Source organism: Myxocyprinus asiaticus, chromosome 12 (assembly GCF_019703515.2).
Source record: "Myxocyprinus asiaticus isolate MX2 ecotype Aquarium Trade chromosome 12, UBuf_Myxa_2, whole genome shotgun sequence".
Lineage (NCBI taxonomy): Eukaryota > Metazoa > Chordata > Actinopteri > Cypriniformes > Catostomidae > Myxocyprinus > Myxocyprinus asiaticus.
The window spans coordinates 28,513,260-28,541,091 of NC_059355.1; the positions used below are offsets into that span (position 1 = coordinate 28,513,260).

General features: G+C 37.9%; 1 protein-coding gene across 1 annotated transcript in view; it reads right to left on the bottom strand.

Annotated features, from left to right (window-relative positions):
* LOC127449391 (VWFA and cache domain-containing protein 1-like) overlaps nt 1-27,832 on the bottom strand; it is a 124,065-nt gene that overhangs the window by 19,063 nt on the left and 77,170 nt on the right. Inside the window, exons 4-17 of the mRNA XM_051712778.1 lie at nt 26,653-26,759; nt 16,284-16,410; nt 14,626-14,770; nt 14,300-14,516; nt 13,261-13,410; nt 8,824-9,057; nt 7,592-7,741; nt 5,338-5,461; nt 5,090-5,207; nt 4,694-4,862; nt 3,819-3,961; nt 3,322-3,503; nt 2,928-3,038; nt 1,969-2,091 (exon numbers count right to left, since the gene is read on the bottom strand). Of these exons, the coding sequence (XP_051568738.1) occupies nt 1,969-2,091; nt 2,928-3,038; nt 3,322-3,503; nt 3,819-3,961; nt 4,694-4,862; nt 5,090-5,207; nt 5,338-5,461; nt 7,592-7,741; nt 8,824-9,057; nt 13,261-13,410; nt 14,300-14,516; nt 14,626-14,770; nt 16,284-16,410; nt 26,653-26,759 (2,100 nt within the window). The remainder of the gene's footprint in view (nt 1-1,968; nt 2,092-2,927; nt 3,039-3,321; nt 3,504-3,818; nt 3,962-4,693; nt 4,863-5,089; nt 5,208-5,337; nt 5,462-7,591; nt 7,742-8,823; nt 9,058-13,260; nt 13,411-14,299; nt 14,517-14,625; nt 14,771-16,283; nt 16,411-26,652; nt 26,760-27,832) is intronic.

Genomic DNA, 27,832 nt, shown 5'->3' on the forward strand with positions numbered 1-27,832 from the left:
AGGGAAAAGAGGAATGAGAGGAATGGGTAAAAGGGAGAAAGAAAAGGGAGAGGGAAAACATGGGGGCACTGGCACCTATCATAACAGGATGTGCCTGGAATGCAGTCCTAATCAGCTTATCTCCCTTTGTGTTTTTCATTTCTCAAACTCTCTCTCATTCTCACTCTGTTTCTTCCCTGGCCTTAAAATATTGCATCAGTAGTTTAACTCAGGCAAGCATCACTATTACTATTGTTCATGCTTGGGGTTAGGGATTTTTCAAAATCCCTAACACGTAGTACAAATCTTTGGTGCGTAACTAGTAACTAGACATGATTTGTGCTACAGATATGAATGATACCTCACAATCGTGTGGTTTATTGAGGAGAGGTGTTCTAATAAACCCTGTTTACACCTGGTATTAAGATGTCATAGGTGATCTGACCACGTGTGGTCAGGCGAGACACTTAAATGTGTCTCCTGTGACCACTTGTGTTGGGATTTTGAGGGGAGGGTCTCTGATTTCATACATCAATCACTATGTCAGTGTGTTACTGCATGACAAAGTGAAACAAAGTCAGAAAAGACAAAGAAAATGCGAAAAAAATGGGACACCTACAGGACGGATTACTGTTTACACCTCAAATGCGATGTGGTCACATGCGTTTTTGACTACCTCCATATGTGGTTTTTGTGATCTGATCACAAAATGTTTTAGACCCCCTTTAGACCTGTATTTAGCACTGACCACATGTGATTGGATCACTTGAAACGCACCTTAATATCAGGTGTAAACGGGGTCATATTTTTGTAATAGATCTGTCTTACGACTGCCATGGCAATGAAAAAAAAGGGGGTGGGGGCATGGACTTGTATTGAAGGAGGAACCAAAGCCATATTAAGGAACCAGAATATCATAGATACATGGAGGTGAACTCTTTTGACTTGGGCCAGTAAGCAACCTCCAAGCAACCAACCAGAACAACTTAGCAACCACCCAAAACAGCCTAGCATCGTAGCAGTGACCTTTGCATGGGCAATCACCATTCATATTTCCAATAGAAGATGCAAATACATAGTATAGGTCAGTATATTTAACACTTTTAACATTCCCTTCTCGCAGTCTGTTATCTCTCGTCTCTCTATGTCCACTCTTACCTCACGGTTTTCTCACTACTCCCCACCTCAGATCTTTCTCACTCTATCTCTTTCTATTCTAAAAGAGGAGGCTTAGAGGCACGCAGAGAAGACTAAGTGAATGCCTCTTTTCCATCAGATGCAAATCTGATTAGTTTCATTTGAAAGAGCTTTAAAGAGTCTCTGTGGGGCATCAACAGCTTCAGGCACTACGCTGGACACCATAGCCGGTGCTGGGGTCTGGGCAAGCACTTGAGGGCTTGAGAAGAGACAAACAGTGGGATGGAGGGAAATTGGGGGGGTTGGGTTTGGGGATAAAGTTTGGGACGGACTAACCATTCCTTGCCTATTATAGTTTTGTATTTTAAATGTAGTTTTAATTTCAATGTGTTTTCAATTTGTCCTTCCAATTTAGTTTTTGTTTGTTTCCACTCAAAGACTGCTAGTTTCAGTGTTTTCTTGTAAAGCTTAAATTTTCAGTTAATTTCTGGATTTTTTTTCTTTCTTTTTTTGGGCCAAAAGTTAATGCATTAACTTGTATCATTTAAGTAAAGGATAATCCACAGCTAGGTGTGCATTAAACAAAGAACCACCGGATGTGAAGCGGAGGGTGGTTGCCTCCATGAAGTTTAACAGCATTAACACCGTCATTTTTCAGGGCAATTTAATCACTAATGGCCTTTTTTATATGTTTAATGAAGTCTGCTTGAAAAGGTTTAAAATTGCTACTTTTTATTTGACCTTTGTTAGTTTTGGACTAAGTTTTTCCAATTATGTTATTTCTGTTTTTAGTTCAGTTTCAAAAAATGCATTGATTTAGCTTTCATTAAGGATAATAACACTGGGCCTTACCGGATTTTGTTGCCCTTGTCTTGGTTGCAGATGGGCAGAAGATCCAACAGAACTTTGTAAAAGTAGCGCAGAGTGAAGTCAATGCCCATAACTGCTACTGTAAAACCTGAAGCCACCTGAGAGCTGGAAAAGAAGGCAGATTTATTTGTGTTGATGAACAATATGAAGCAGATCATCTTGAGTATGATGGTCAGATCAATGGAGCTTTAGATCAGATATACATGTCATGTACTATACAATTCCAACCGCACACTCTATATTCATATTTCCTGCTCAATTCTCTCTTAAGAGAGTACTGATTGGAAAACATGGAGAAAAAAACAGGTTTTATCTGCACCAGACATTCTGGAACACTGATATTTTTAAAACATTTCATCATATCTTTAAAACACATGACTACACATACACACACATATACACTATCAAGAACAAACCCTATTTAGTAATAAAGCATATGTTCTTCATCTGCAGCAGATGTACTACACTTTCTTTGACTACAACTGCACCCCTAAAAAGTGCAAGGCAAAATAAATAAATAAAACGTACATAGTGAAATAAATGTACCGGCAAATGGCATTTACACACTAAATAAAATTATTTGTTTGATGAGTCCAATAAAAAAAAAAAAAACAGCTTGTGTCCATTCTGACTAAACAATAATTAATGGGGCAGCAAGCAATTTTTTTCTCCATTTTTTTTGGAGGCCTTTAGTGGTGGAATAATTCAGTCATGGGTTTCAAATACAGTGGCCAATAGGGTAGTTCTGTAACATCATCTGTAACCAAAACTTCTGCCTTTGTGTGATGCTGCATCTATATTGATAGGTGTCAGTATAAAGTCAGAGACCACTGTCATAAAACATTAGCTCACCTTTAACTGAACCTTCATTTTTAAATGCTATACACAGAGCAAAGCAAATAGAGTCTTTCAAAGTGACATTAGACCCTTAAACTACTAACCTAGAGGCATGTATGGTGTGACTAATGGTGACCACATAGCCCGCTCCACCAACATCCAGGTAAGGTCCCGTAAAAGTGATGAGACCAGGATTGGCGACAGCATGCAGGTACCTAAACAGGCAAATGGTTAATGGTTATTGCAGTACATATCATACCAACTGTTCAAAGCTTGGGATGTTTCTTCTTATAATTTTTGGATTTTGCCCAGATCAAATGCTAAAAGCTATATATCATGACTTGAAAATCTCATTTCAACTGCTCAGAGCTGCATACAATCACAAAGTACCTCCTTGGGACTCTGACAGTAGTGCAAAGCTTAGTCAACAGACCAAGATTTGTTCACCAGCAACCCACTAGGAGTTTGGAGACCTCTGTCCTAAGGCTCAAATCTTACCATCGCCTCCTGGTGGGGTCGAAGGCTTTGTCCATGAGTGAACCAGGGTAAATCCGCAGCACCCCATTGGGCGTTGCTATGTAACGCCTCACAATGTAGCAGTTCAGGCTGCTCATCTCCATAAGACTCATCCATTCATCCGTCACGTGACTGGTGGCCATCACCTCGTTCCTCACAGAAGACTGGAAGACCAAAAGGAGTGGGTTTGTTAAAGAATTTAACTTTGTGAAGAAGTGCACAATGAGTCTAAACTGAGATGTACTGTATAAAGGCTGGTACACTACAGTTCCCTGAAAATAAATAAATAAATAGAATTATAGAGAGGAACATTGCCAACAGGCTGAGGTAATTAAAACTGGAAAACAAACTATGTGACCACTGACTGTGAAAGATCGTTGATGCATTTATTGTTGGGTTGATTCAACTGAAGGCCCAGCTTGGCTGGGAGAAATGTGTCATGGTTGAGATGAGCAGTGTGTGTGTGTGTGTGTGTGTACCTTCAGGCCTGGGTTGGCTATGAGACGAGTGTTGTCACTCAGGTAAGCAGTGTAGTGCTCCACCATGCGCTTGGTCTCTGGCTGACTCAAGTGCTCATATGGAGAGGAGAAACTACCAGCAGACAGCATCACAGTGGGACTCTCTGCAGAGAAAAACAAAGAGGAATCAGTTCTGCCCCTTTTGATTATTAATCATTCCCTGGTCCCTTAAAAATACAGTGATGGTATCAGATGGAAGAACAGTAGTACATTATATATACAGTATATACATATAATGTATATACAATACAGCATGGCCTTGAGTACTGTATTGCTTTTATAAAATGGTTACTACATATTAAAAATATTTAGGATTACATTTTAATAAGAAAATTCCTTAAGTGTTTCTGCTTTAAGATATACAAAAATAACAATCCACTACGCGTGATGCGCAGTGTCGTAGTAAACAGCTATTTTGTGTCATTGCTGTTAATATATTAAAGGGATAGTTCACCCAAAAATGAAAATTCTCTCATAATTAACTCACCCTCATGCCATACAATGGAAGTGAATGGTAGAAGAACTCAGAAGGTCCAAAAAGCACAGCATAAAAGGCATCATAAAAGTTATCTATTTGACTCCAGTGGTTAAATTCATGTCTTCAGAAGTAATATGATAGGTGTTGGTGAGAAACAGATTAATATTTAAGTCCTTTTGTACTATAAATCTATAAATTTGTACTATTAGTGTAGTTCATGTCCAAAAATGCATGAGAATACCAAGTGCTTAGAGAAATGCCAATAAGAGTACACTTGTGTTTTCTTCATTATACCGTAGATTAAAAGATTCCAAAATTAAGGATGTACTGATTAGATTAATGTTTTGTCCTATCTTACCCACTGTTGCAAGCTGTTTAAAGTGAAGGCAGGAGCTGGGCTGTCCCAGCAGATCCAGCCGGTGGTACAGGAGCTTGCTACTTGGGGACGTGTTCAGATTCTTCAGCTGTTTCACTGGGATCTCTGGTTGAACATACACTATGCAAAGGATGAACGAGGTGTCCTGGACCTGCAAATCCATTCAATATAAGTGAGATGAGCAGACTGTAAATAAAAAAATCTTGATAGATTTCTCAAATCAACTAAAAAGTAAAGAAAATAATAAATAAATAGCAAAATAACACTCAAATACAGTAAAATGGACACGCAGACAGTATAAACAGTGGTTCTGCACAGTCTGCGGTGCTTTCGCCTGCTCTAAACCAATGTTTGTGCCACTATGGATAATTATCCTACCAGTTTCCAGGCATAGCTGACATTGTAGGCATCTCGACTGGGATCACGCAGGCGGTTCATGTGCCAGGACAGAGAAGAGTTGACAGGCACAGCAATGACCTGACTCCCCAGAGGTAGACTAACAAAAAACACACAGCATGAGCTTGGCAACCATGTTAGCAACACACCACAGCAACATGCAGTAACAACAAATACCCAGGTCTCTGTGAATAGCTGTAAATGTAGACCAGATTTCCATGATCCCTCACCTGAGGATGTTTTGATGCACAGCTGCAAACCCTGGGATGTTCTCGTAGTGAATGATGTCTGTGTGAAGCGGAGCTTCAGTCATCAGGTAGGGACGGGTGAGTGATGGATGCATAAGGGTGTATCCTTAGAGAAGTTCAAAAGTGAGTGACATCAACGTACAAAAGCTACGGACATTTAAAAACGCAAAAACCTTTTGGTATTTGTGGGGTAAAACACCATTCCAAAATACTAGTCCTTAGAACATGCTGTTGGATCCAGAACCATCTTATAATTGAAATGCTTATCACCACCACACAACTGGGGCGACGTTATTTGTTGCTGCAAATTTCGTGTGAAAACACTATGTTCAAGGGCACATATAATACCCCCCACCTCCACTGTTAAGGTCCACATATAATTTTACAAAAGTAAAATTTTACTATCTAGCCATTTTTGCAGCTTATTTCAATCAATGGTGTTTTTAGACAAGGAAGGATGTTTTTAGTTCTGAACGTTGCAGTATTTTTCACAGTACAATGAGATCTTTTATCTCAAAATATCAGTGAATATTTGATTACTTATAATAAGACCCCTTTATGCCCTGTAAACACCGCCAGTGACACACAGTGACAAAGCAACAGGATCTCATTCATTTTCAATGAGAGCAGAGTTCCAAAGACAGAACGTTGGCGACAAGAAGTGAGCATGGCGAGTGACACAGCAAAGTTGAGAAAAGTTTAACTTTATGCAAAAATGAGCGACATTCAGGAGTGACTAGCAAAGGCAGTGCAGCTCACGTCACTAGTCTCCTTTGACACACTGATGTCGAGTGTAGGCAAAACAGAGAAGTTTTAATGTTGTGAGATATTTCAATGTTCAGTATCTTTTGTCTGTAACCACATGCATGGATATAACAAAACAGTGATGAGTTGAAAAGCCGTGTCAGAATCTGTCATTCTGAGGGAGTTTGATTAATATTTTAATAGATTGTTAGTCTTGTTCATGATTTGATGCATTGTGCACTATAAAACACGCTCCCTAGCTAAATGTTCATTTAGAGGCAAGAGAATGGATTGTCAAATTAGAGTGATGTGTCAGAAAGTGTCGTCATTTTGTGTGAGTTTAATTCAGATATTAATAGTTCATCTTGTCAACTGTCACTGCTGCAGGTTTTATAAAACAATCCCCCTGCAGTCTGTTCAATTTAAGAGGCAAGAGAACTGATTCCTTGTGAAATTAGAATGAAATCTTAGTTTTACTGGCGGTATATCTCATCTGTGATCAGATTTTCGGAAGCTATGGCCAGTTGAGCAGTCCACCAATAACGTTAAAGTGACAGCAGTAGGAACGGCCACTAGCAACTACAGAAACTAGCGACAATCAGCAACAAAAGTCGCTGGTGGTGTGAAAGGGCCCCTTCTGGGGTTCGAACCTGCAACCTTTTTTGCTACCAGCCTAGAACTTTTAACCTCAATGTTACACAAAAAAAATCTGTGGCCTTCACAGCACAGGGAGAGAGCCCTTTCAAAAACCATGAGAAGCAGTGCTAGCACGTCTCTATACTGAACAGCTGTAGACAGCAGGTGCCACTTCATTATCTCAGCTATTAGGACAGTCTCTCTATCTTCTCCGGAATGGATCATAACCTTGATTTTATTACTTATGTAATAAAACACCCTTTTAGTCCTAAAGTGTCAGCTTCTGTAGAACTAATACAAATTAATTAGAGGTTAACGGTCCTTTGTAAATTTAGAGAGACTTTGGAATGTTGGGGAAAGTGATGTAACTACTTGGAAATATGTATGTTAAAAGATTGTGAAAGCAAAATAAGGCAGGGAATGCTTTAATTACAAATTAATTGCTATCTTTGGCAAACAAGAATTACCAATGCTCCTTTTTAAAGGAAAACTCCACTATAAGTCCCTTCTAGCTATTAAGTTCGAATCCACTAACTCGTAAGGCTTCAAAAATCAAGAGTTTTGCCGTTCCTACTCCAAGAAACTGGCATGATGTCAGCTATGTTGGCTCTGAGCCGTCCAATGTGGGACAGCTGATTCTCCCTAATGACTTGTAAAAGGGTAATGGCCTTCAGTCCAGTGTTTTTAAATAATTGAAGATCAGACCTCCCAACTCAGGATGATTTTAGAAAGTAAAGCTGAAGAGAGTGGAACACATTTGCAGCAACTCTTACACAGCCAAATAACTTTGCTTAAATCATAGAATCGCCTGGATCTCATATCAGAAATAGATTCATCTGCACATGCATCAACATACCTTTATTGTCTATGAGGAACGTATATGTGGCCAAGGAGTCCTGGTAGTAGGTGACGTCCTCCAGTAAGTATGCCAGACTCACATCCACTCCAACTACACCAAGCAACAGGTTCCCGAAGTAGCAGGGGCGACTGACAGTCATGATAAAACCTACAAGGGGAAAGAAAGTTTCAAACCATTTAAATACTGCAACCAGTAATTAATGAAGAAATATCATTGACTGACATTTAAAATTACTAGTAGATCAAAAGCGCATTGCTTGAAAATCATGACAAATAAAAATGAATTTGAACAATTTTCCACAGTTAGATACAGATACAGTAGGGTTCAAAAATCTGAGACCACATTGAAAATCTGGGATTCAAAATCAAATATTAAACATGGAAATAAATGGAATGTTTAAGGAATCTGAAGAAATGTCATGATGCACAATGAAGAAATATTTAAGGGTCTGTACTATTTCTAGGTCACTAACCAACTAAAGTGAATATGTGACACTGACTTGTTTACTCCTAAGAAAATGTCAGATGCTTCCATTGAAGCACACATGATTCTCTTTCAAAAATTATCAAATCATGCTGGGATAACATGGATCGTCAGGATTTGTACAAACATTTGCATACCAAATGGAGGTGCACCAAATACAAAGTTCTAAAATGCAAAATATAAGCATTTGCACTATTGGTCACAGACCTTTGAACCCCAGTGTATATATCTCAATGCTTTGAATTTAAACTCTGAAATTAAAGCTTAACTCCAATCACCTGTTAACAACAGGCCATTCACATGAGCTAAATAACTTCTTTCGAACAGACTGTTCTAGGGTTAAAAGTTAAAGTTACTCAGTGGCGATATTCTGTGTGTCATGACTCTATTGCCCTTTAAACTTAATTCTGTTTGTTTGTATGCAACTGATACCACACAAGTAACCCTCCGTATATAAAGGATATAAAATGTTAATCTTGATGTCTTCAACACATACACAGAATCATTGATTGACCTCGTCAAACTACTTATGGGAATGTAGCCCTGTCTAGCAGCCTCATAAGAGCAGACTCTACACTTGGGTTTTTTGGCTTTGCTTATAGTTTAAGTTTACATTATATAGTACCATGGAAACTGTCTGGTGCAGCGGCACTTCTGCTGAGGTCTTTAAACTGCACACAGTGCGTCAGACGGAATGTTTATGTGCAAGACGTGAGCTTTACGCCAAGAGCAGAATCTCGACTTACCGTCTCCCATCTGGTCTGCGTAAGGCAGGCTGAAGGAGGCCACGTCGATCATTCGGTTGGGGAGGTTGATGTAGAAGCGGCCCACGGTGGTCTCCAGGTTACTGAGCTGGTTCAGGACCATCATACTGCCCTTCACGACAGGCAGTGCAGAACGATCCGAAACACCGTATTTCATGGAGTTCTGCTCAGCGAGGTCTCGCAAGAAGGCCAATTCCTTGAGTCCTGTTACTCCATCTGAGGGTGACGGAAAAAAAGATGGGGGGACGGAGAAAGGAAAGACTGTAAATGACAACAGGACTCCAGAAATGCTTTTAAACTGACAAAACCTAAAAAAACCAACTGACTGATTCCAATAATTTTTCTAAACACATTAGCTCTGTTTCTTGATTACTCAGGAAAAGGGGAGGTTCCATATGCACAATTATTGGTCTGTGTACACAGTTCTGTTCATATATTTGCATACCCCTTGCAGAATCTTTAAGATGTTTATCATAAAAAAGGGTCATAAAAATTGCTTTTGTTTTTTATGTAGTGTAGCCCAGATAAAGCAATTTGACATAACAGATATTTATATATATTTCCACAGAAAAAAATCATTCAAATAAAATATGTTGCAAGCAGTCACTGATGCTCAAGTCTGATGTTTTTCGGGCTCTTGTGCCCATTCGTATTCAAAAGGTAGGCAGCAAAATGCTGCCTACTAAGACACCTAGTTTTGGCAAAAAAAAAAAGAAAAAAAAAAGGCATCATCACATGTACCTTTCGAGCATCAATCCGAGAAAAACTTCATACAAAATGGGGCAACAAAGAGTCGACAGAAATGCTGTATATAAATATATTTAATTCAATACTAAAAAGTACGGATTAAAAATTGTTCCATCTTATTAAGTACGCTATTGCACCCAATATTTGTGTGAGCAATGTATTGTTTGTGCTTATTAGAGTAATCACGTTAGACAAACTGAGATTTTTTGAAAAATATCTCAGCTCTGTAGGTCCATACAATGCAAATGAATGTTGATCAGATCTTTGTAGCTCCAAAAATCACAAAGGAAACATAGAAGTAATCCATATGACTCCAGTGGTTAAATATGTATCATTTAGAAGCAATAAAAAAGGAGTGGGTGAGAAACAGAACACTGTTTAAGTCCTTTTGTACTCTAAATCTCCACTTCAACAGGCATCACATGTGACTTTCAGATGTAAAAGTGAAAGTCATTTGGAGTATAAAAAGGACTTAAATTTTCATCTGTTTCTCACCCACACTTATATTGCTGCTGAAGATAAGGATTTAACCACTGGAGTCATATGGATTACTTCTAAGTCTCCTTTATGCAATTTTTGGAGCTACAAAGGTCTGATCACCATTCACTTACATTGTATGGACCTACAGAGCTGAGATATTTATCTGAAAAACTTTGAGTTCTGCTGAAGAAAGAAAGTCATACATATCTGGGATGGCATGAGGATGAGTAAATGATAAGAGAATTTTCATTTTGGGGTGAACTATCCCTTTAAGAGAGTTACTGTCTATACAGAGCATTCCAAATATCTCGCTGAGGCCACATCCACAATATTCACACAGTATTTTTTTTTTTTTTTTTTTGCCCTAACAACATCATTTTCCAAAGTATGTGGTATTAGAGAACATTTTCGCAACTCTCGATTTACATTAGAGGAAAGCACCGTTCCAGCTTTCAACAGAAAACATATTAATGTGGCTGTGGCCTTTGATTCTTTTTCGGTTAGATTGCTGCCTTAGAAGGCTGCTGCCTATGTAGACAGTAGACGATGAGTTAGTCTTTTAGGTTTTGGTGCAGAGCTAAAATCAACCTCACTCTGCATATTATTATAATTTTACAGATGTAAATGTAATGAGTTTGCTTATTTTTTCCATCAAAAAATGTAAAATATCAGACTAAGTTATGTCTGACTTCACTGCAATCAATAACAAAATTCTCGAAGAAATAGTGCAGCATCTTAAACCATCTACTTGTTCATTAGATATTCTGCCTACAAGCGTTTTAAAAGTTTTTAGCTCTTTGGCAGTGGATTTGTTGCATATTGTAAATGGCTCACTTCTCTCAGGCATCTTTCCAGCATCATTACAAACTGCAGTTGTCAGGTCCCTCCTGAAAAAGAGAAACCTGGATGCTTCAATACTAAGCAGCTACAGGCCTATCTCAAATCTCCACTTTATAAGTAAGATTATTAAGAAAGTAGTTTTTAATCAGATCAATCATTTCTTGCAAATGAATGAGATCATTGATAGCTTTCAATCAGGTTTCTGCTCATAGCACAGAAACTGTTCTCATAAAGATTTTAAATGACATTCGCCTGAATAATGATTCAGGGAGGCTAACAGTTCTGGTGTTATTAGATCTTAGTGCAGCATTTGATACTGTGGATCATGAAGTACTTCTAGATAGACTGGAAAATTGGGTCGGACTCTCCTTAGATGGATAAGATTGTACTTAGAAGGTAGGGGATATATAGTAAGTATCGGTAATTATGAATCTGAAAGAACCGCCAAGACATATGGAGTCCCACAAGGATCGGTTCTTGGGCCCCTCCTATTCAACCTGTATATGCTTCCCCTTTATTGAAATCTCCAAGATTATAGGGTTGCTTATCACAGCTATGCAGATGACACCCAGATATATCTAGCACACTCACCAAATGACTATGGTCCTACAGACTTGCTATGTCTGTGCCTTGAGAAAGTAAACAACTGGATAAGACTGAAATAGTTATTTTTGGTAATAAAGGAAGGCTGGCACTCAAGGCTACCTTGAGTCCAGGGCACTTAAAACTAACACCCATGTCAAGAATCTTGGTGTATTCATTGATGAGTATCTACATTTCAGTGGCCACATTAAAGCTATAACAAAATAATCATTCTGGCATCTTAAAAACATAGGTAAAATGAAACATTTTGTGTCCAACCAAGATTTAGAAAAGCTTATTCAAGATTTTATTTCTTGCAGGGTGGACTATTGTAATGCACTGCTATTAGAACCATTAGACATCTGCAACTCATTAAAAAAGCTGCTGCTAGAATATTGACAAACACCAAGAAGAGAGAACACATTAGTCCAATTCTTATATCCTTGCATTGGCTTCCAGTTAAATATAGAACTGAATTTAAGGCCTTACTTATTGTTTATAAGTCTCTCAATGGTTTGGGCCCAAAATATATCAAAGATATGTTTGCGGAGTATAAGCCTGGAAGGTTTCTTGGATCTGCAGGGACTGGTCAGCTAGTGGTGCCCAGAGTTCAAACCAAACATGGTGAAATGGCTTTTAGCCATTATGCTGCCTACTGCTGGAATCAGCTCCCCTTGGAACTTAGACATGCAACATGTAGCCATTTTTAAGATCAAGTTAAAGACTGTTCTTTTTTCCACTGCTTTTAATTAATCCGTTTTTCACTTTTATCTATTCTAAATATTCTGACTAAAACTTGTCTGTACTTTTATTAAATTTGTTTGTATTTTTATTTATTTTATATTTTCTCTTCTATATCTTTTTAAATGTCTGTAAAGCACTGACTTCTGTGTGTGATAAGGTGCTATATAAATAAACTTGCACTTGCAGATATCACAGACATTGTGGGTGTTTTGTAAAGCAAAACAGTGATAAGAAAGTCCTTCATATATCAGATGGAATACTTAACCACAGAGCTAAAAATCACACTTAATGTGTTTTGTTCTGATCTCTACGGTTATTTTGGACTTCTACGAGAAGAAAAAGCCACATTGGAGGCCTTTGTTTATCAGTCGTTCACTTTTGAAGGAACATTTAGCAAGGTTAATTCTGTTGAATGTTATTGGACTGGACGAGAAATCCACCACTTCAATCTATTCAACTGAAATGGAGACAACTTTAAACAAGTGAATATAATCTAAATGAACCAGATTTCAAATAAACAAGGAAATACGATTCCCTTGGCTAGCAGTACATGTATGTGTCCTCCAGAGCTTCACAACACCTGGATAAAAGTAGCATAACCCTCTTCTACCCTGCCATGCTAATGAACTCGAATCAAATCTCTGAGTCATCTAATGCACAAAAAAAGGCCTTTCTCATCCTTTCATTGCACTGAGTGGCCTTTGATGCATTGTCACTTTTCTCTTTCTTCCTTCTAGAGGATCAGCATTTTAATTTTCATGATGCCAAACTAATGCATGCTAATGACAGGTTAATACATGCAGGGAGAGAGAGACAGCTGAGGACAGTTATAATGGACAGAGGTTTCTTATGGGAGACAGGCAAACATACAAACATAAAGATGAGAAGGAAGATGAAGGGCCGTAGAAAGAGTTGAGCATGTTTTGTTCAAGCACAAATGTGCGCACAGGTGTTCGCCAGTGATTGTTCATGTGGGCTACTAGAAAAAGAGCCAATAAAAAGCAGCACTCTTTGGTGAGATCTCACCGTTCATGAGAGCGTAGGTAAGGATCATGACAGTGTTGTTGAGGTGGCGGTTTTCCTCTTTGACGACGCTCAGAGTTGCTCTCTTTTCGTGCTCCGATGAGTCTCGAGAGGTGATGCCTGACGACAGGTAGATGATCACCATGTCGGTGTCTTTGAGGGGAGAGATGATTATATCATTTAATTCACGTATCGAATAAAACAACTGACCACATGGCATCTTCTGACAACTGAGTCATATACTGTATGACTAAGTTCAGTCATAAAACTCATGTAATCTGTTAGCCAATCAACTAGCGTAATCCCTCTTTGTTTACGTTTAAATTGCCTCAATTGTTTAACTTTGCAGAGAAGTTGATTTCACTGCAGCATGCTACAAGAGGTCTCACTAAAACCCTACTCCTCCCCAGCACCATAGGTCTAGATGTCACAGGGATTGTATGAGCATGTCTTACATGCATGACACAGCATGTCTGTGTGTTTAGCAGTAGCAAGTCTTCACACTTGCTCTACAGCAGCAACGTTAGCAAATCTAGTCCGTGAAGACCAAACCAACTAGCTTATCATATACATTACACTACGTAAAATGGATTCCGAGAGTTATCATGACTGAAATAAACATGTTAAATCAATTAAGGTGCAATCAAGAATATTGTATCATAATTAATCATAGTTAAGTTGGAGTGACAGGTAAAGATATAAAAATGTACAGATTTAGAATTTTAAACACTAAACAAACTTATATTACATTTAAAATTCCCTGCAGAAAAAAAAGAACAGCTTGGTCTTAGCTCATTTAAGCTGGTTCAAACAGGTTTTCAGCTGGTCTCTGAACCTAGCCAATCTGTTGTTTAGCTGGTCGGGTAGCTGGTCCCCAAAAACCCTCTAAAACCAGCAAAACAGCCAAGCTGGAAGACCGGCTAACCATTTCAGTCTAGTTTAACTGGTTATTATTATTAATTTATTTATTTCAGCAGGGCTTACATTAAATTACATATGGTGCTGATAAACAACCCCAATGTACATAATCTTTGTCTCTTACTAGTTAGCTGTCTGAAGACGATACTTGTGTTCCTCAACAGCTGAAAGGCTTTCTGGAAGCCCAGTGCATGTTGGGTAGGGCTGTCAGAAGCTTTCACATTGTTGATGAAGGTGCTCATCTTCCTCTTAGTCTCACTGGTAGCAGGTGAGAGGAAACTTTTATAGCACTGATCCAGAGAGCAGGAACGTACAGTGTCTGCTATTGTCAACACAGAGATCTGAGAGAAAGAAAGCAGATGTCATCACCAAAGAATGCAGATGTTCTACGTTTGTGTCGAGACAGAACTCGACAATGTCACCCAGAGTGAAGCTGAAATCTTTCCTTACCTTATCATGCTCATCGATGGAGTTGAGGATGATAAGTGCAGAGTCACGGGCGATCTGGAGCTGGGTCTCAGTGACAGAGGCACCGTGGTCTATGATCACAACTATATGCTTGGACTGTGGCCTCACTGCTGAAACATATACAGGCCTGCCAAGACACAAACACGCAAAGATGTACAGTTGCCTTATTTATGAGATGTATGAACCTTGCTGAACAGCTTTTCCTGGACTCACAGGGCAAGACGCCAAGTGCTGTCCTTGCTTTATTCCCAAACTCCTCACTACAGTGTTTGTGCAAGTGATCCTGCTTTCTATTGTGTTGCTTTTGGATGCAGCTCCAGCATTTCGAAAAAACTAACTAGAATTCAACTTAAGCAATTACAATAAAAGCCATATTCCCTAAATATTGGGGTGGGAATCTTTAGGCACCTCACAATTAGATTCAATTTTGATTCAGAGTCACGATCTGTTTCTGCAGTAGGAGGAGAGAAGCAGTGGGAACTGAAGCAAAAATGAGTCCGTCTTTCAGCACTGGTACATAGTACCCATAACACTGGGTGGCTGATTCCAGTGGGCTTTAGTGTGGCGACCCTGCATTCCAGTCAAGGGCATGAGGCCTATTGTAACTCTGTTAAACAGACCTAACGGCTTCCCAAAAATTTCATTTATGCCCTGCCACACAAGACGGCAAATCCAGTGGTGCCCGTGGCAGATATATGCAGGGGTGGTCAACTTCCAGAGATCACAGATTTTGAGCTCTTGGAAATGGACAAATAACGTTCTCATTGATCTCCAGCCAAAAGCGGGAAACACTGCTGAGACAAATCCTTTATTTTGGAAATATTCCCATAAAGACAAAAAATAAAATAAAAATCAAGCAAGAACATTTGACTGCTTCAAGGAGAAAATTACAACATAAATATATTTTTTAACAAATATGTACTGGCAGAACTTTATTACAGTTTAAGGGACATTTCACCCAAAAATGACAATTCTGTCAATATATTCATGTCGTTCAAACCTGTATGAATTTATTTTGAGGAGCACAAAAGGAGATGTTTTAATGAATATCGCCATCCGTCTTTATTTAATAACATGGCAGTAGATAGTGACTCCCTTTAAAGCTTAAAAAAGTACCGAAAGTATCATAAAAGTTGTCCATGTGACTCCTGCATCATATTCCAAGCCTTCTAAAGACATATGATAGGTTTTGGTGAGAACCAACCCTAAATTTTAGTCATATTCACTGAAACGTTTTACGTCTTAATGGTAAAATATTAATTTAAGTGTACAATCATATGTCAAAAAAATAAATAAATATATTGAAGTCAAGGTGAAAAAAAGAATGAAGCTTTAGATGTTTTTGATTGGTCTCTTTTCTAAATAGCTCATTTTAAATGAGCTGTGCTGACACAAATATCTACCCAGTTGGTGTGTATGAAAGTGTGTTTGAATTTTATTTTACGAGGAAAGTAAACAAAAAGCTTTCTCATTGCCAAGAATGCAATAAGTACTGCGATACGTCCAGTGCACCATGGGATTGAATATCTTGCTCTAGGGTATATCAGTGTACAGAGTGGAAAATTAAAGAACAGTTAAACTCTGTGTGTGTGTGTGTGTGTGTGTGTGTGTGTGTGTGTGTATAAGTGTATGCTCTGTACCTGCTCCTGTGCTCATATGTGCCCATGCAATGGAACTTGTGAGCTGGAAACACAGTGAAGATGCCCTCTTCTGAGCTGAAATACTGCCACTTGATCCCTGGATTGGACTTCAAGTTGTCTGCCAGCACTAAAGTCAAAAAGCAAGAATGTAAAGGTGTATTATAAAAATTTACCTCACTTTATTACACAGCTTTCTGTAATATTTCACTCTGATTGATCAAATCACTGCATACTGCAGCCAAATGTTTTTGTATAATGACCACTAAACTGTATAATTGACCGCTGTCCCAGCCAACATACAGAGCTTTGCTAGTTTCACATGGCTCAAGAATAAAGATGGGCCAGTTGAAGGAAATGTAACTTGCCCAATCTGGCCAGCATTTGTTGTCACTACATCTTCCATTTGTTAATCTTGTAAATGAACTGAAACTTAAACATATTTGTCTTTCTGTGATGTACGAAGTGTTGAACGTTGTAGAAAGTTCTTTAAACTTGTCAACAACTTCAACTTACCTAACGGGCTAACATAAACAAGGTTTTTGTCGAAACTGCAAGAGTGACATGGAGCTGCTGACATGAATTGTTTTGGAAATAAATCTTAACATTTAATGAAAAATATCCATATTTTAAGCAAGCAGCAGCAAAATAAGCAGGCTACTGTACAGTCAGCCAGTCATTATTACAAAATAAAGCACTTCAGGATGATACAAGATTACAGATTGCAGATCGCCACAGACAACAGCTTTTGGAACGTTCGGAAATCTGCCAAAATGAACACTGTTTCTCTTTTTGTCTCGTCAACACCAGAAAGTTCAGGCATATGATAGCAGCCTCCAAGGTGAAACAAACACATCTCTGCATCCAAATATGCGTAATTATCTGCTACACAGTATGCAGACAGCAGTCTGTCTGCTTATCTCATAAGGCCACGGGAGTGGAGAAGTCATCAGTTTAAAAAAAAATAAAATAAATAGTGTTTGGTAACACTGTAAATGCATTATAAATACATTAAAATAACAATACATTTAAATAATGCATTTGTAATGTCCCATAATACACATTTTAATATGTTATAACTTGTCATTTATAATTGTTACCCCAATTATAATACATTATAATACTTATTCATTAGTTATACCTTAGAGTGTGCATTATAATTTGAGTAACAATTAAAACAATTATATTTTATCAGCAGAAGTTATAATGTATTATATATATTTGTTTTATAAATATTAAGTAAAGTGACAAAAGCAATGTCTTCTTATAAAAATTCACAAGTTATTATTAAGAGGTTATAAGAAATTACATGGCAAGCTTGTAAAATACTTATTATATAGTTTCATATATTTGCAAGCTTTATTAGATATTTTCTTCAGGTCTAGGGCCTATGTTCCACTTAAATGACACCCTGTTAGGCAAAATTGCATGGAAAATGTCTAAATGTCTTAAATGTATTATACTAACTTATAACTACTTATATAAGTTACGAGCTTATGTTTTGGCTGTTTATAAAACATAAAGCAGGCCAAGGCCACTTATAATGGTATATGATTACATCATAAAGCTTTATGACTCTTCACACAATGCTGTTTTTGCAAAACATTACACCTTATATGAATACAATTGGATGTCGACTGTGTTATAATGCTCATAAAATTATTTATGAGAAGTTTTAACATGTTATAAGGAGTACTATGAGACATTATGAATGCATTATAAATACAGGCTTCATAGAAAGTAGGGCTGGGTATTGATACAGATTTCACAATTCAATTAGATTCCAATTCACAAGCTCTTGATTCAATTCCGATTGCATGATTTGCACTATTTACCAGTATTTACATTGATTTGTTGAACACGTGCTAAAACCGTTGCTGTCTCTTTAACAAACAGCGCCTTTAAATGAGCACATTTTAACTAGAGGACACAAATGGCTTTCCCTCATCTGTGCGATGCATTGTTAGAATTAAATGTTTTTTTTGGTTTGTTTTTTTTTTTTAGTTGATTTTGATCAACAACTGACAGTAAAGAACAGAAAGGGTATTAAAAGAGACTGTATTCAGTGACAAATGGGTTGCATGGATCTCGTCCTTGAAAACACATTACATGGAAAGACTTTTACTCTCAATGCGCCAAGAAAGGATCTCGCTGCTGAACACTTCACGACTAAACTACACAATTACTGGTGAGTGAAATGTAAACATTTACCAGCCAGTTGCCAGAAATATTCACTTTAGTCGCACAGTGCAAAATTTGGTTGCAAACGTGAGTGATATCCTCTCATTGTAGTAGAGGGTTGCACATCGTGTGAAAGATCGATCTTGGGATTTAAGAATTGATAGAGATTGTTCAAATGAAGATCACGATGCATCGGAAAAACAATATTTTTACCCAACCCTAATAGAAAGTGTTACCAAAAGTTTTAAACTATTATTTTGCGATTATGACCGTCTGACTGTACATTATCCCTTACATATGATCTAAATCAATACTTGTCAAATCATTAATCAACAGTAAAGTGTAAAACATTCTTACATTGTAACATTGCTCCCTAAATATCACAAACCTCCATAGACCAGCCATAACTAATTTAATAAGTCATGCAGCATTGATCTATATGAATTGTGTGAGCGCTTCAGTCAGGCAGCTGTAGGGTTTGTTTCAGTTGAACAGGCCCCAGCTGTGTGACGGCCTCAGCCCAGACTGAAACAGACAAGCTGATCCTTTCCAAACACTCAAGAAACAGCAATCGCCACTCTACGGCCATCGGTTCAAGTGTTTATTTACTTTACAGGAGCTGGCAAGGGTGGGACGATACTGGGAAGGAGAATGGAAAAAGACTGAAGAGAAGGAATAGATGGAACGAACTGAAAGAGAGGCAATGGAGGCATAGTCATGAGGGACCACTAACATGAAGCAGGAATTATTACAGAGGTCACATGAGCCCAGGGTTATTCTACCCGAGCCTACAGCCACAGCTTTAAAGGATTAAAGTTGACGTTAGAAATGGGCGAGAGACTCACATGATGGCTGAAGTTTGCATGCCTATGAATTCCCAGAGTGCATATGTCTGATTATATCCATTTCAGAATGTACTTAAGCCAAGATTACTTGGATATTTTTACAACCAATGTTAAAAAAGGATTTTGAACCATATAAAGAGGATAAATGTGAGCTAAGAGAACTGACAGAGGTTACTGACCTGTGTTTCTTCTATACTAGTTTAACCAGCAAACTATATGTTAGTGAATCACAAGATGACTTTATGAAGTGTGTAAACAAAGTGGAACTGTTTGTTCCAATATGTTAGCTTCTGGCTCAAATAATGGCGTACGCTTGGGGCAGGAAAACCTGTTTGTTTGAACAAAAGCAGATAGGGGAAGGTTTTGTAAATCGGTTTGGAAACTACACACTTCACCTTTAAAGCCTAAGTGTAATTTCTGCACCACCAGCATGACCCAACAAAATTGCAATAATAAAGACTGTTTAAAAACAGATTACCTGAACACTCCCCCATCTGCTATCAGTCAAAACAGACAGTCCCGCCCTAAACTCAAGCCACTGGTTGAGCCAATGTTGCTGTGTCAGGAAGGTCAGATGCTCAAACAAAAAGAGCAATATTTTGATAGTGCCATGGTGTTTCACCTTTGGGAAAATCAACCTACAAATGGCTTAATTAGGGGTTGTTCACATTAAACACATTTGTGCGTCTGCCTGCGCAGTATTTCAATTGTTTTTCGATGTAAACATGAGCTAGATGGACGTCTTTGACCGATGTGCAGCATCTCGCTACTTTTGCGAAGCACTGTTGCGCTAGTAGAATAACCAGACTACGCTCAAATACAGTGTATAAAGGTCTAGGAAGACCCCTAACCCTTCATTCTGAAGTTCAAATTAATATTTAGATGGATTAAAAATGTCACTGGCTTTGTGTCTAAAAGCATGGCATACACAGAACTTTAGATGATACAGAATATAAATAATAAAGAGAGAAGGTTTATTAGTGTTAATGCTTACATTAGGAGACACCGAACAGCCATTCCCAAATCAAAATCAACCTAAACATAATTTATCAAACTGCTGTAGAAACCCGCAGAGGAAGAGAAATGGACGCTTAGCACGAAAAGGCATCAACCGACATCAATCTGCACCCAACGAACAGTATAAACAGGAACTTTACAGCATGTTGACAGCTTTAAAATCATACACATGTGCCACAGCAGACTGTTTAATCTTCCATCCAGTGTTTAGAGTAGCTGAAGTCCTATACCTTTATGAGGTGAGAGCTCTTTATGTCTTCTCTCTCTTCGTTCCACTTTAAATCACCACAGACAAACTGTTTCACTGTAGTATTCCTTCTCTAGAATGCTCTCACTTTCCCGGGTTATTTTTAGCAACTACTTTTAGAAATATTCTGGGTTCAACAATACAAGTTAAGCTAAATCGACAGCATTTGTGGCACAATGTAGATTACCACATCTAGCCTAATCTAGCCTAGTTTGTTTGTTTTTCTTTAAATTTTAAAGTTTAAATAAAGCAATGTGAATCTTATAATTTTATTAAAGCACTTACATTATTTTCCTGTTAAAACGTGTACTATTTGAGCTATAAAATCGCTGTTTTTATGGTCACTTTAGAGTTTATGTTGTCATGGCTAGGAAGTTGTAAAATTGGATATTACCTGAAACAGAAAAGGTTATTAAGTTATTTTTTCACATTAGTCATGTTAACACGCATATTGTTTAAATCTTTTGGCTATACTTTTAATACAGTGACTATTTTAATGTTAACGGATTGGCCCCATTCACTTCCAAAGTAAGTGCCTCAATGTTTCCCAGATTTTTGCTTCTTACAGTATATACACAGTTGAAGTCAGAAGTTTACATACACTTAGGCTGGAGTCATTAAAAACTAATTTTTTAACCACTCCACAGATTTCACATTAGCAAACTAGTCGTTCAGGACATCTACTTTGTGCATGACACGAATAATTTTTCCAACAATTGTTTACAGACAGATTGTTTCACTTTTAATTGACTATATCACAACTCCAGTGGGTCAGAAGTTTACATACACTATTACATACACTTAAGTTTACATGGCTTAAGGACAACAAAGTCAAGGTACTGGAGTGGCCATCACAAAGCCCTGACCTCAATCCAATAGAAAATTTGTGGGCAGAACTGAAAAAGCATGTGTGAGCAAGGAGGTGTCCCTGTGGATGTATTTTAAGGCCTACCTTCCAACTCACTTCAGCACTTTGGTTCAACTTTTGTTGTTTTTAAATGTGCTTTATAAATAAAGTTGACTTGTGACATCATGGGAAAATCAAAAGAAATCAGCTAAGACCTCAGAAAAAAAAATGTGGACCTCCACATGTCTGGCTCATCTGTACAAACAATAGTACGCAAGTATAAACACCATGGGACCACGCAGCCATCATACAGTGCAGGAACAACAGCAAAGGACCTTGTGAAGATGCTGGAGGAAACAGGTAGACAAGTATCTATATATACAGTAAAACTAGTCCTATATCGACATAACCTGAAAGGCTGCTCAGCAGGAAAGAAACCACTGCTCCAAAACCACCATAAAAAAGCCAGACTACAGTTTGCAAGTGCACATGGGGACAAAGATCTTACTTTTTGAGAAATGTCCTCTGGTCTAATGAAACCAAAATTGAACTGTTTGGTCATAATGTGCACCGTTATGTTTGGAGGAAAAAGAGTGAGGCTTGCAAGCCGAAGAACACCATCCCAACCGTGAAGCATGGGGGTGGAAGCATCATGTTGTGGGGTTGCTTTGCTGCAGGAGTTACTGGTGCACTTCACAAAATAGATGGCATCATGAGGAATGAAAATTATGTGGATATATTGAAGCAGGAAGTTAAAGCTCGGTCGCAAATGGGTCTTCCAAATGGACAAAGTTGTGGCAAAATGGCTTAAGGACAACAAAGTCAAGGTTCTGGAGTAGCCATCACAAACCCCTGACCTCAATGAGATAGAAAATTTGTGGGCAGAACTGAAAAAGCGTGTGTGAGCAAGGGGGCCTAGAAACCTGACTCTGCTACACCAATTCTGTCTGGAGGAATGGGCCAAAATTCCAGCAACTTATTGTGAGAAGCTTTTGGAAGGCTACCCAAAATGTTTGACCCAAGTTAATCAATTTAAAGGCAATGCTACAACATACTATGTAAAATTCTGACCTACTGGGAATGTGATGAAAGAAATAAAAGCTGAAAGAAATAATTCTCTCTGCTATTATTCTGACATTTCACATTCTTAAAATAGTGATCCTAACTGACCTAAGACAGGGAATGTTTTCTAAGATTAAATGTCAGGAATTGTGAAAAACTGAGTTTAAATGTATTTGGCTAAGGTGTATGTAAACTTCTGACTTCAACTGTGTGGGTGTGTATCTGTGTGTGTGTGTGTGTGTGTGTGTGTATATATATATATATATATATATTTATATATTTTAGATAGATGGACAAGTCGAAATTATTTTTTGTGGTAGTCAACATTAATCCACAAATGCTGTTGATTAAGCTCAATTAGTACTGAACCTGGATTATTGTTTAAGCAAATTTTGTATTTTCAAGGAGGAGATACCTCCTTTTCTTTTTCTCGTATCAACACTCTCATTGCCAAATTTTAGGTAATCGTTGTGTATTTCCTGGTGTACAATGATTGTAAGATTATACGTTTTCTAGATGAACCGAAAAACTATTTGGACTTCAGAGTATCTCCTCAGGGATACTGATTCAGTGAGCTTAAATGTGAGTCTAAATAGCATGCAAGATAAAAATGTGTATGTCCCAAATCATTGTTCATTGAAAATAGTTAGCCAAAGGTGTCCGGATGGTAGACTACTTCTGGTGGATTTTCTAAATGCATGCTTTTCTAACTAATATTGCAAGCAACCCCTTGTGCAAGGGTACAGGAGGAGTTTATGACCATTCACTTTTAACTGTTGAAAGTTCGCTAAAGCTGTAACCACAGATTTTACATTTATAAACCAAATGTTCAGGTAATAAATTTAGGTAGAAGCTATAAAACTTGGATGCAGATGTAAAAAAATGTGTGAAAAGGGTATCTGTTGTATTATTTTATCAGATATAGATAGATATTATCAGGAATCATGGAATAATTTTCCACTGTTATGCCAACGATACCAAACGATTTCTATTTCTTCTAAACCCAACGAAAATTCACAATTCTCCAAATTAGCGAGTGTATCAATGAAATCAAAGATTGGATGGCCAGAAATTTCCTTCTACTCAATTCCGACAAAACAGAGGTACTAATGACTGGACCAAAAGCCTCTAAAAATAAGCCGCTAAACTATAATTTGACTTTTGATGGATGTACTGTTACGTCGTCTTCTTCAGCAAAGAACTTAGGTGTTATATTTGAGAGCAATCTGTCCTTTGAAAATAAAATTTCCAATGTTTGTAGAACAGCATTCGTCCACCTGAGAAATATTGACACATGCTCTCTATTGCTGATGCCGAAACATTAATTAATGCGTTAATGACCTCAAAACTAGATTATTGTAATGCTGGGAGGATGTCCAGCAAATTCAATAAATAAACTTCATTTTGTTCAAAATGCAGCTGCCAGAGTGTTGACTAGAACTAAGAAATATGATCATATTAGCCCAATTTTATTGTCAATAAATTGGCTACCTGTTAAATTTCATATTAATTTTAAAATTCTGTTAACTACATACAAAACTTTTAATGGTCTAGCTCCACAGTTATATTCCGTCACGTTCATTACGATTACAAAATTCTGGCTTGTTATTAATTCCAAGAATATCAAAATCCACAAAAGAAGGTAAATCCTTTTCATACTTTGCTCCTAATCTATGGAATAGTCTCCCTAACACTCTTCGGGATGCAGGCAAACTCACTCAGTTTAAGTCTAGGCTAAAGACTCATCTATTTAGCCAGGCAAACACCTAATTTATCCTTCAACTCACAGTTAGGCTGCTTTAGTTAGGTCTGCTGGAACCAGAAACATCTATCATGATCTATAAATCTGCATTAAATTGAATGGCATCTACACTAATATTATTCTATTTGTTTCCATGTCTCAACCTCGGGATTCATATCCCAAGGTTACTAGAGCCTGCCAGAACCAGCTCCGTTCCTGCTTGGTGTCGGACTCCACTCCATGTGTCGCTGAGAGATGACGACAAACTATAGCCGGTGCTAGCCAGACATCACTTCAGTTTTTTTACTTCAGAGGATGAACTGATGCCAACTCCAACTGTAAGACATGGGATACTTCATATGCCACTGCCTGAACCTTGGATTTAGGATGGACCCCACCAAACCTCACCGAAATTACCTGCCGGTTGAACTGTGATGCACCTCACTGATCTCTGCCTGCATCACCTTTGTCTAATGATGGACTACACTCTTGAAATGGAATACATAGACTATCATTTAATTGCCAACAAAAGCCTTCATCAGCTAACAAACAAAGGACAATGCATCTATGTGAACTTCTGCAGTTAATCCAGGATGAACTTCAAAGACATTAGTCATTAATCTTGATGTTCATTAAAAAAGTGAACATAAAATTTTTAAAGTTCATTAAAACAAATTTATTTTTTAAAACACTGGATCTATGTGTTTTGAAGAAATTTGTAAATTAAGTGTTAACACTTACTTAATTTACAAATGTATAATCATGACTTGCACTGCACATAAATAACTAATATTGGCATTATATTCATGTCACAGTGAGTCTGGTTTTTCCCAAGGTTATTTTTCTCCATTAACCAACATCTTATGGAGTTTTGTGCTCCTTGCCACAGTCGCCTTCAGCTTGCTCACAGTGGTTCTAAATAACATTATTTTTTAATTAATTAATTTCTATACACATTTTACAATCATATTTAATCAAACTACACAATGATCAATGTAAGACATTATAGATATTAGTTTCATTTTTTTTTGGTTAATGCATAATTTCCTGTAAAGCTACTTTGAAGCGATGTGTGTTGTGAAAAGCGCTATACAAATAAAAATGTCTTGACTTGTATCAAGACGCAATTTTATGACACCCTGTCTTCTTGCTACATACTATACTCAACAGTATGTACTTTCCAATCACCAGCAAAGAACTTCAGTGTATAGTTTAAGATTTGGGATGCATCCTTACACTTATGACACTCATGAGAACCCAAAAGAACTCTGCGCAATAAACTACTGGACAGGTGAAGAGGAGTAGGGTGAAACAAAATACATTAGGGAAAACACCCTAATACAACAACATTCTTGCTTAAGGGAAGGGAAAGAAAAAAAAACTTAAACTAGGGGTATCTAGAGGGATTTTGGGCATAAGACCAGCCTGGGAGGCCAACTAATCCAGTTTCAACCAGCCAAGACCAACAAACGGGGACGGGGATTTCTCTCTCCTGGCTTTATCTCTCTATTCTCCAGGTTTTTCATCCCTCTTAAGTGTTTCTTCTCTTTTCCTCTCTCTCTCCCCCTCCTCTTTTCATCAATGTTTAGACTAACAGGGATCAAATGTAACTGATGACTGGCTGCATGGTTAGAGGAGTCAGTATTCAATGACAAATGGAGGGAGAGCGGTAACATGAACTCCTGATGACTGCCTAACAAAAATAAGCATGTGTATGAAGAATCGGGATAATCTGTTCTGGAGTGAAAGCGAATGTGTGTGAGGGAGAGATGGAGTCTGCACCAAAGTGGCTGACAGAAGACATCTGTATTAAGAGCGAGAATGAGAATACCAGAGAATGAGCTGTGCCATTCCTGAATTATACATAGTAATGTCCAGTGTTGGGAAGTAACTAACAGTCATGTTACTAATTTAATGTAACTTTTTAAGTAGCATGACAGTATTTCAGCTGTTCCACTGTAAAAATGTGTGTAATGGTTGGGAACCCCCACTGGAAAAACAGAATTCAGAAGGAAACACTGATATATCTGATAGTAAGTGTTGGCACTGGCTCAGTGTGTAAAATGATAATACATACACTTCCTGATTAGTGAGGTTGGGCAGATATAAAAAGGGGACAAGAGCACTGAGGTACAAAGCAGTGGCCACTACAATGGGGAGGAATAAACACACAACAGGGGAGACAAGAGCAGAGAAAATAAAGTATTTCCCGCATGCAAACAAACAAGGTCATGCATTCAACAGGCCTTATTCATCTGTCTCACTCCAAAGGCCAAAATAAATAAATAAATAAATTCTATGAAGATCTGACATCAGACAGGCAATATTGTTCTTTGCAAATGGTTGCCATGGTAGCCACTGGCTAAGTGAAAATTGGCTTTCGTTTTTGAAGCTTTGCCACAGTGTGTGTGTATTGTGAGTATTATACATACCAGAGTTGAGGTCTCGTCCAGGGTTGAAAGCTCGGCTGTTGACAGTCGGGGAGAGGCGATCACAGCTGATGGTCTTTGAAACATTGGCGTTAAAATTACCATCAAATCTGAAAGCAGAGAGAAGACAAAACATCAACATCTAGAGATGGGGCTCTCATGATACTGTACAAATACTCACGCCAAGAATCAATATCTTCGGCTACATTTTTTTTACATATGGACAAAATGTACTGGCCAAATTTCTATTAGACCAAAACAAACTTATTCTTAGCAAAGAAGTTAAGAATATGAGGTGCACTATTTCATCAAAATATCTGTCACGCTGACATCCCTGTACTAAATAAAATGCAAGAAGTTAGGAACTTGTTGCAAAAAGCACCAATGACCAATGAAGACAAATGAGGAACAAGTGAGTAAAAGATTGCAATATCACAGTTTTGAATTGCAATACACTATAAAGAACATAAAGAATCACAATATTACAGCATTGTGAACCAGGTTTTGATATGATGTCCCTAACAATACCATTTCATCTAACTGGGGATAAACGGGACACTTAAAACAGGCCAGCATAACGTGCTTCCAGGCCTCAGTCATGAAGAAAAGTTAAGCCGATCTGTTTCTCATGCTACCAGCAGTGAATAACTGCTTTTACAGTTGCGAGGTAAAAATCCCAAGGAAGACTGCATCCGTATCTATTTCTACAAGCTGCACAGCTCTTCTGCTCAGATGAAAGAGTAAGATGGAGAGATGGAGTCTGTGGCTCCACTCCATTAGTGGAGCGGTGGAGAAGAGAGCAAATGGAAGAATTATGCTCTTTATTATATTTGTGGCATCAAACACTATCCGACAGCCATGGAGAAGTAGATTTAACAATAAATAAATAAAAATATGAAATACACAAAGAAATAATATATGAAGAAACAGATAAGTCAATAAAAAACATTCTGTAATGCAGACTAGACTTTGTCAACAGGCAAACGTCTGGCTACATTAGACTATAGTGGCTTTTTCACCATCGGGACAAACGGTTCCGAGCACGGTGAGTAACGGTTCCAGTATCATTTGCATTTGAGCACGGTTTGGTACGGTATGATTACAAATCGTTCCCAGCCCAGATTTCTCAGCATGATTAGCTAACCATACTCAGGAAAGAGAACAGTGCAAGGGGAACGCCTGT